General features: G+C 44.6%; 1 protein-coding gene across 10 annotated transcripts in view; it reads left to right on the forward strand.

Moving 5' to 3' along the window:
• The first annotated feature begins 924 nt into the window (after window positions 1-924).
• Window positions 925-10000, forward strand: part of slc16a12b (solute carrier family 16 member 12b) — a 30491-nt gene continuing 21415 nt past the window's right edge. For 8 of the 10 annotated variants that reach the window (XM_079659021.1, XM_079659025.1, XM_079659024.1 and 5 more), the window contains exons 1-2: window positions 925-1083; window positions 3997-4465. In XM_079659021.1, the coding sequence (XP_079515147.1) occupies window positions 4377-4465 (89 nt within the window). In that variant the 5' untranslated portion in view covers window positions 925-1083; window positions 3997-4376. The remainder of the gene's footprint in view (window positions 1084-3996; window positions 4466-10000) is intronic. The other 2 variants (XM_079659022.1, XM_079659030.1) reach the window with 2 other exon arrangements.

Below are 10000 nucleotides of genomic sequence, written 5' to 3' on the forward strand. Positions count from 1 at the left end.
ATAAAGGTACTTGTACTTGAGTAAAAGTAGAAGTACTCAGATCTTGTTCTTGAGTAAAAGTAGAAGTACTCAGATCTTGTACTTGAGTAAAAGTAGAAGTACTCAGATCTTGTACTTGAGTAAAAGTAGAAGTACTCAGATCTTGTACTTCAGACAGACCGATCTGCTCAGAGTACTGAGCCCCCTCCTTCCCGTAGCACTGGGTATATCCGTGGTGTATCTGAGCTGTGGTTCTGTATCAAAGACTCATTAAAGCTTCAGTTCTTCAGTAGAAGCTCCAGTCGGCTTCAGGTGATCCTGAACCTGATCCGAGGTTCATCAGCTCGGGTTCCAGAGTCAGAGACTGCCTATAACTATTCATCCTAACATGTTTTACACTGGTTCTGTTGACCCTGGTTCTGTTGACCCTGGATCTATTTGACCCTGGTCCTGTTGACCCAGGGTCAAGACTCTGGTTCTGGTGTCCCTGGTTCTGTTGTCCCTGGTCTTGTTGACTCAGGTCCTGCTTGAACCCGGTCTTGGTCCAGGTTTTGGCCCTGGTTGAACCCGGTCTTGGTCTAGGTTTTGGTCCTGGTTGACCCCAGTCTTGACTCTGGTTGACCCCGGTCTTGACCCTGTTTTGGCTCCTGGTGTCTCTGTTATTGAGCCTCAGACAGAAATACCCTGCTGTCTGAGAGGGGTTGGAGGGAGGGGGGGGGGGGGGGTGGGGGGGGGGGGTGGGGGTGGAGATAACCCCTGAGCGGTTATACTGGTCTGTTCAGGGAGCGCTTCTTTTCTGCAACCTGACACCGCCTCCTCCCTGCCCGTGGGGGGGGGGGTGGGGGGGGGGGGGTTCCTGTGAATGAAACTCACATGTTGTTGATGGTGTTCAGGAGGGAGCGCTTGGTTCGAGGATTCTGGTGGAAGGTCTGCAGGGGGGGGAGGGGGGGGGGGGTTAATGATTGAGGGTCAGCTGGTGACTTATTGACTGCAGACACTTTTTAACGTTTATAACTGAAGAGCTGTGAGAGCGCCGGGTGTCGCTCAGAGAGAGGGACTACTTTATCTCCTGACTGAGGAGAGGCTCTTCACCTCTAAACTAATGTAAGTTAGACTTTCTCTAGACTAATGTCAGTTAGACTTTCTCTAGACTAATGTAAGTTAGACTTTCTCTAGACTAATGTAAGTTAGACTTTCTCTAGACTAATGTCAGTTAGACTTTCTCTAGACTAATGTCAGTTAGACTTTCTCTAGACTAATGTCAGTTAGACTTTCTCTAGACTAATGTCAGTTAGACTTTCTCTAGACTAATGTCAGTTAGACTTTCTCTAGACTAATGTCAGTTAGACTTTCTCTAGACTAATGTCAGTTAGACTTTCTCTAGACTAATGTAAGTTAGACTTTCTCTAGACTAATGTCAGTTAGACTTTCTCTAGACTAATGTAAGTTAGACTTTCTCTAGACTAATGTAAGTTAGACTTTCTCTAGACTAATGTCAGTTAGACTTTCTCTAGACTAATGTAAGTTAGACTTTCTCTAGACTAATGTAAGTTAGACTTTCTCTAGACTAATGTAAGTTAGACTTTCTCTAGACTAATGTAAGTTAGACTTTCTCTAGACTAATGTCAGTTAGACTTTCTCTAGACTAATGTCAGTTAGACTTTCTCTAGACTAATGTCAGTTAGACTTTCTCTAGACTAATGTAAGTTAGACTTTCTCTAGACTAATGTCAGTTAGACTTTCTCTAGACTAATGTAAGTTAGACTTTCTCTAGACTAATGTAAGTTAGACTTTCTCTAGACTAATGTCAGTTAGACTTTCTCTAGACTAATGTAAGTTAGACTTTCTCTAGACTAATATAAGTTAGACTTTCTCTAGACTAATGTAAGTTAGACTTTCTCTAGACTAATGTAAGTTAGACTTTCTCTAGACTAATGTCAGTTAGACTTTCTCTAGACTAATGTAAGTTAGACTTTCTCTAGACTAATGTCAGTTAGACTTTCTCTAGACTAATGTAAGTTAGACTTTCTCTAGACTAATGTAAGTTAGACTTTCTCTAGACTAATGTAAGTTAGACTTTCTCTAGACTAATGTCAGTTAGACTTTCTCTAGACTAATGTAAGTTAGACTTTCTCTAGACTAATGTCAGTTAGACTTTCTCTAGACTAATGTCAGTTAGACTTTCTCTAGACTAATGTAAGTTAGACTTTCTCTAGACTAATGTCAGTTAGACTTTCTCTAGACTAATGTCAGTTAGACTTTCTCTAGACTAATGTCAGTTAGACTTTCTCTAGACTAATGTCAGTTAGACTTTCTCTAGACTAATGTAAGTTAGACTTTCTCTAGACTAATGTAAGTTAGACTTTCTCTAGACTAATGTCAGTTAGACTTTCTCTAGACTAATGTAAGTTAGACTTTCTCTAGACTAATGTCAGTTAGACTTTCTCTAGACTAATGTCAGTTAGACTTTCTCTAGACTAATGTAAGTTAGACTTTCTCTAGACTAATGTCAGTTAGACTTTCTCTAGACTAATGTCAGTTAGACTTTCTCTAGACTAATGTCAGTTAGACTTTCTCTAGACTAATGTAAGTTAGACTTTCTCTAGACTAATGTAAGTTAGACTTTCTCTAGACTAATGTCAGTTAGACTTTCTCTAGACTAATGTAAGTTAGACTTTCTCTAGACTAATGTCAGTTAGACTTTCTCTAGACTAATGTAAGTTAGACTTTCTCTAGACTAATGTAAGTTAGACTTTCTCTAGACTAATGTCAGTTAGACTTTCTCTAGACTAATGTAAGTTAGACTTTCTCTAGACTAATGTAAGTTAGACTTTCTCTAGACTAATGTCAGTTAGACTTTCTCTAGACTAATGTCAGTTAGACTTTCTCTAGACTAATGTCAGTTAGACTTTCTCTAGACTAATGTCAGTTAGACTTTCTCTAGACTAATGTCAGTTAGACTTTCTCTAGACTAATGTCAGTTAGACTTTCTCTAGACTAATGTCAGTTAGACTTTCTCTAGACTAATGTAAGTTAGACTTTCTCTAGACTAATGTCAGTTAGACTTTCTCTAGACTAATGTAAGTTAGACTTTCTCTAGACTAATGTAAGTTAGACTTTCTCTAGACTAATGTCAGTTAGACTTTCTCTAGACTAATGTAAGTTAGACTTTCTCTAGACTAATGTCAGTTAGACTTTCTCTAGACTAATGTAAGTTAGACTTTCTCTAGACTAATGTAAGTTAGACTTTCTCTAGACTAATGTCAGTTAGACTTTCTCTAGACTAATGTAAGTTAGACTTTCTCTAGACTAATGTAAGTTAGACTTTCTCTAGACTAATGTCAGTTAGACTTTCTCTAGACTAATGTCAGTTAGACTTTCTCTAGACTAATGTCAGTTAGACTTTCTCTAGACTAATGTCAGTTAGACTTTCTCTAGACTAATGTCAGTTAGACTTTCTCTAGACTAATGTCAGTTAGACTTTCTCTAGACTAATGTCAGTTAGACTTTCTCTAGACTAATGTAAGTTAGACTTTCTCTAGACTAATGTCAGTTAGACTTTCTCTAGACTAATGTAAGTTAGACTTTCTCTAGACTAATGTAAGTTAGACTTTCTCTAGACTAATGTCAGTTAGACTTTCTCTAGACTAATGTCAGTTAGACTTTCTCTAGACTAATGTCAGTTAGACTTTCTCTAGACTAATGTCAGTTAGACTTTCTCTAGACTAATGTCAGTTAGACTGGACTTTCTCTTGAGCTTAAATCTTGTCCACAAGACACGAATGGGATTTTATTTTATACGAAGGGTTAACATTTCAGACGGAGCGGCTCCACACTTTGTTTTCTGCAGAAAGCCAAACACTTTGTGATGTTTTATTTTCTTTAAAAAAAGTGAATGTTTAGGGACTTTTTAAATGTTTTACGTGAGAAAAGCTTTAAAGAGTTCCTCACCGTCCAACGGAGGATTTTCAGACTTTTCAAGATGTGTTCAATGTTTTCTCTCTGCTCACATTTCAGACTTTCCACTTTCTTTGAACAACAAAGATTTGAGCGTTGCTCTGTCTTCCTTCCCGCACGCATCTTTCTTTTCTTTGATAAAGTCAAACTCTTGGGACTTTTTACATTTTGTACGTGAGAAGAGTTCAAAGACTTCTCCTTCCCCTCCAACGGAGGATTTCATATTTTCCCTTCATGCTCTCAGAGACTTTCTGAACTCTTTAGAGGCGTTTCTCCTTCCTCCAGCCTGCGGAGGATTTTTAGACGTTTCGTGCTAGCAGACATCTGAAGCCTTTCCCTCTCTCCCTACGAAAGGACTCGACCTAACGACCCCGACATGGACCTTTATCGCTCCACTGCTTTTTGACCTGGACCTGAGGAGGAGCGTCGTGGCTCCGGTGATGGCTGCTGGGAGGAGGGAGGGAGGCTGGGGCTGGGTGATCGTCGGCTGCTGCTTCATGGTGACAGTCTGCACCAGGGCTGTGACCAGGTGACACACACACACACACACACACACACACACACACACACACACACACACACACACACACACACACACACACACACACACACACACACACACACACACACACACACACACACACACACACACACACACACACACACACACACACACACACACACACACACACACACACACACACACACACTGTGTCAGGAGGATGCGTCTCCAGAGGTTTGCTCTGTGTCTGAAGCTCTTTGATCATCAGCTTCACTGTGAGCTGTGACGGTGCGTTCAGGTACAGGAGGAGGGTCAGAGGTTATCAGCTCCACTGTGAGCTGTGACGGTGCGTTCAGGTACAGGAGGAGGCTCAGAGGTTATCAGCTCCACTGTGAGAGCTGACGGTGCGTTCAGGTACAGGAGGAGGGTCAGAGGTTATCAGCTCCACTGTGAGCTGTGACGGTGCGTTCAGGTACAGGAGGAGGCTCAGAGGTTATCAGCTCCACTGTGCGAGCTGACGGTGCGTTCAGGTACAGGAGGAGGTTCAGAGGTTATCAGCTCCACTGTGAGCTGTGACGGTGCGTTCAGGTACAGGAGGAGGGTCAGAGGTTATCAGCTCCACTGTGAGCTGTGACGGTGCGTTCAGGTACAGGAGGAGGCTCAGAGGTTATCAGCTCCACTGTGAGAGCTGACGGTGCGTTCAGGTACAGGAGGAGGCTCAGAGGTTATCAGCTCCACTGTGAGCTGTGACGGTGCGTTCAGGTACAGGAGGAGGCTCAGAGGTTATCAGCTCCACTGTGAGAGCTGACGGTGCGTTCAGGTACAGGAGGAGGGTCAGAGGTTATCAGCTCCACTGTGAGCTGTGACGGTGCGTTCAGGTACAGGAGGAGGCTCAGAGGTTATCAGCTCCACTGTGAGAGCTGACGGTGCGTTCAGGTACAGGAGGAGGGTCAGAGGTTATCAGCTCCACTGTGAGCTGTGACGGTGCGTTCAGGTACAGGAGGAGGGTCAGAGGTTATCAGCTCCACTGTGAGCTGTGACGGTGCGTTCAGGTACAGGAGGAGGCTCAGAGGTTATCAGCTCCACTGTGAGAGCTGACGGTGCGTTCAGGTACAGGAGGAGGGTCAGAGGTTATCAGCTCCACTGTGAGCTGTGACGGTGCGTTCAGGTACAGGAGGAGGCTCAGAGGTTATCAGCTCCACTGTGCGAGCTGACGGTGCGTTCAGGTACAGGAGGAGGTTCAGAGGTTATCAGCTCCACTGTGAGCTGTGACGGTGCGTTCAGGTACAGGAGGAGGGTCAGAGGTTATCAGCTCCACTGTGAGCTGTGACGGTGCGTTCAGGTACTGGAGGAGGCTCAGAGGTTATCAGCTCCACTGTGAGAGCTGACGGTGCGTTCAGGTACAGGAGGAGGCTCAGAGGTTATCAGCTCCACTGTGAGCTGTGACGGTGCGTTCAGGTACAGGAGGAGGCTCAGAGGTTATCAGCTCCACTGTGAGAGCTGACGGTGCGTTCAGGTACAGGAGGAGGGTCAGAGGTTATCAGCTCCACTGTGAGCTGTGACGGTGCGTTCAGGTACAGGAGGAGGCTCAGAGGTTATCAGCTCCACTGTGAGAGCTGACGGTGCGTTCAGGTACAGGAGGAGGGTCAGAGGTTATCAGCTCCACTGTGAGCTGTGACGGTGCGTTCAGGTACAGGAGGAGGCTCAGAGGTTATCAGCTCCACTGTGAGAGCTGACGGTGCGTTCAGGTACAGGAGGAGGGTCAGAGGTTATCAGCTCCACTATGAGCTGTGACGGTGCGTTCAGGTACAGGAGGAGGCTCAGAGGTTATCAGCTCCACTGTGAGAGCTGACGGTGCGTTCAGGTACAGGAGGAGGGTCAGAGGTTATCAGCTTCACTGTGAGCTGTGACGGTGCGTTCAGGTACAGGAGGAGGGTCAGAGGTTATCAGCTCCACTGTGAGCTGTGACGGTGCGTTCAGGTACAGGAGGAGGGTCAGAGGTTATCAGCTCCACTGTGAGCTGTGACGGTGCGTTCAGGTACAGGAGGAGGGTCAGAGGTTATCAGCTCCACTGTGAGCAGTGACGGTGCGTTCAGGTACAGGAGGAGGCTCAGAGGTTACCAGCTCCACTGTGAGAGCTGACGGTGCGTTCAGGTACAGGAGGAGGGTCAGAGGTTATCAGCTCCACTGTGAGAGCTGACGGTGCGTTCAGGTACAGGAGGAGCATCAGAGGTTATCAGCTCCACTGTGAGCTGTGACGGTGCGTTCAGGTACAGGAGGAGGCTCAGAGGTTATCAGCTCCACTGTGAGCTGTGACGGTGCGTTCAGGTACAGGAGGAGGCTCAGAGGTTATCAGCTCCACTGTGAGAGCTGACGGTGCGTTCAGGTACAGGAGGAGGCTCAGAGGTTATCACCTCCACTGTGAGAGCTGACGGTGCGTTCAGGTACAGGAGGAGGGTCAGAGGTTATCAGCTCCACTGTGAGCTGTGACGGTGTGTTCAGGTACAGGAGGAGGCTCAGAGGTTATCAGCTCCACTGTGAGCTGTGACGGTGTGTTCAGGTACAGGAGGAGGGTCAGAGGTTATCAGCTCCACTGTGAGAGCTGACGGTGCGTTCAGGTACAGGAGGAGGCTCAGAGGTTACCAGCTCCACTGTGAGAGCTGACGGTGCGTTCAGGTACAGGAGGAGGGTCAGAGGTTATCAGCTCCACTGTGAGCTGTGACGGTGCGTTCAGGTACAGGAGGAGGGTCAGAGGTTATCAGCTCCACTGTGAGAGCTGACGGTGCGTTCAGGTACAGGAGGAGGGTCAGAGGTTATCAGCTCCACTGTGAGCTGTGACGGTGCGTTCAGGTACAGGAGGAGAGTCAGAGGTTATCAGCTCCACTGTGAGCTGTGACGGTGCGTTCAGGTACAGGAGGAGGCTCAGAGGTTATCAGCTCCACTGTGAGCTGTGACGGTGCGTTCAGGTACAGGAGGAGGCTCAGAGGTTATCAGCTCCACTGTGAGCTGTGACGGTGCGTTCAGGTACAGGAGGAGGCTCAGAGGTTATCAGCTCCACTGTGAGCTGTGACGGTGCGTTCAGGTACAGGAGGAGGCTCAGAGGTTATCAGCTCCACTGTGAGCTGTGACGGTGCGTTCAGGTACAGGAGGAGGCTCAGAGGTTATCAGCTCCACTGTGAGCTGTGACGGTGCGTTCAGGTACAGGAGGAGGCTCAGAGGTTATCAGCTGTTGACTGATGGAAAACACCCTAACAACATGTGTTTCAATGAGGAGCAAGGGTCAGCAACGCTGTTTCCCAACATGCATCGCTGTGGGCATGAGTGCATGTACTTTAAGTATTTTAACATAATAATTCATTAATATATTTATCGTATACATTAATCATAAGTCTTATTTAATGATATATAATGTCACTGTAACTTTTCCCACAATTTAAATGTTCTGACAGAAGGCTTGACCGTCACCAGGCAGTTATCAAATGATCTTAGGGTGAGTCTGGCCGACATGTCAATGGCCTGTGATGTAAACTCTAGCTGAGACCCCCCCCCCCCCCCAGGACTCTGAGCAGGACTCTGGCCTTCAGATGGAAACACATTCTGCTTCTATTTGTTCTTTTCTCACCAGGAGGGGACTGAGTGTGGAGTTTCCACCACGATATGTTTTAGGCAGTTTATTCTACTCCGCAACAATCTGAAACTTTTAAACCGCTTTAGGAGAGATTGAGAGACAGTTGACTCCTCCATTGGACTCCTTTGTTTACATCTGGAACACAGTGACATCACTACGGAACACTCACGCTCCTATTGGCTAGCGCTCAAACACATTGTCTCTGATAGGCTAAGGGAGCGGGACATCTCTAAGGGGTTGACCAATCACAACAGAGCCGGCCAGCTAACCAATCAGAGCAGACTATACATACTGATATAAACCCTTCAAGTTCATTTCTGATTATATATTTGCTGTACTTCAGTTCGATTTTCAATCTTCTGACTGAGTGTTTTCACTCTGTAGTATTTCTACGTTTACCTAATAAAAATATCTATTCCAAGTATAAGTGTGACTTATATCCAGCATGTGTTTTGTTGATGTCAGTTAGAATAGATATTATTGAAGGAAAGCAGAATCTCACATCTCCTGTGACACCCAGCTATGAATAGTTGAAGTCAACACACACACACACACACACACACACACACACACACACACACACACACACACACACACACACACACACACACACACACACACACACACACACACACACACACACACACACACACACACACACACACACACACACACACACACACACACACACACACACACACACACACACACACAGGTTGTCTTACAGTCAACAACATGTTTGAAGACCGTAAGAAATTTTCCACACAAAGATCCCGTGTCAATCAAACAGGCAGCGGAAAAACACAAAGTATCTGCAATTAAAGGGACAGTACACATTATAGTGCTATATTATATTTAAAGTGACAGTACACATTATAGTGCTATATTATATTTAAAGGGACAGTACACATTATAGTGCTATATTATATTTAAAGGGACAGTACACATTATAGTGCTATATTATATTTAAAGTGACAGTACACATTATAGTGCTATATTATATTTAAAGGGACAGTACACATTATAGTGCTATATTATATTTAAAGTGACAGTACACATTATAGTGCTATATTATATTTAAAGTGACAGTACACATTATAGTGCTATATTATATTTAAAGTGACAGTACACATTATAGTGCTATATTATATTTAAAGTGACAGTACACATTATAGTGCTATATTATATTTAAAGGGACAGTACACATTATAGCGCTATATTATATTTAAAGTGACAGTACACATTATAGTGCTATATTATATTTAATGCTGCCAAAATCATCGCGTTAACGGCGGTAATACATTTTTTGAATTAATTGCGTTAAAATATTTAACGCATTTAACGCATGAGCAGAATGGCCCGCCCCATACATCCCACCAGTGGCAGCGCTGGGGTAGTCTACACCCATACCAAGAAATGGCTTAGCCATTGAAAAATGATGTTAAAGTAAGCAAACTAAAGTCCTCCAACTCGCGCGGAGTAAATCCCACAGACAGCAGTTAGTGAGATTGATTTCAGCAGCCACTTGTCTGGAAATACCGAAGACTAGAAACGGTTTTGAAAACTTTTGTCACGTAGTGATCGTCTTCTCAATAGAACATCTTTGATAATGTCTTCTGGCCAATCAGAATCAAGATAACGGCGTGGTGTTGTTGCAGGAAGTCCTGACGGAGAATACTTTTGCTGTAGTATATCTCTATATACATCGATACAACATTACGTGTTGATAGAAATCAACACGTAATGAAATAAGACCCCACAGTTTGATGATTGATAGGTGTGTGGGCTGTCTTTCATTTTGACACACAGAACAATGTTATAATAAACATACTGTATGTTAAATGGATATATCCGCCTGCTTTCATTTATCTTTCCATTCCCACAACAATATACATAAAGAAGTGGCATATTTTGGACATACTTCGAATGATGAT

Source organism: Notothenia rossii, assembly GCF_949606895.1.
Source record: "Notothenia rossii genome assembly, chromosome: 11".
Taxonomy (NCBI): Eukaryota; Metazoa; Chordata; class Actinopteri; order Perciformes; family Nototheniidae; genus Notothenia; species Notothenia rossii.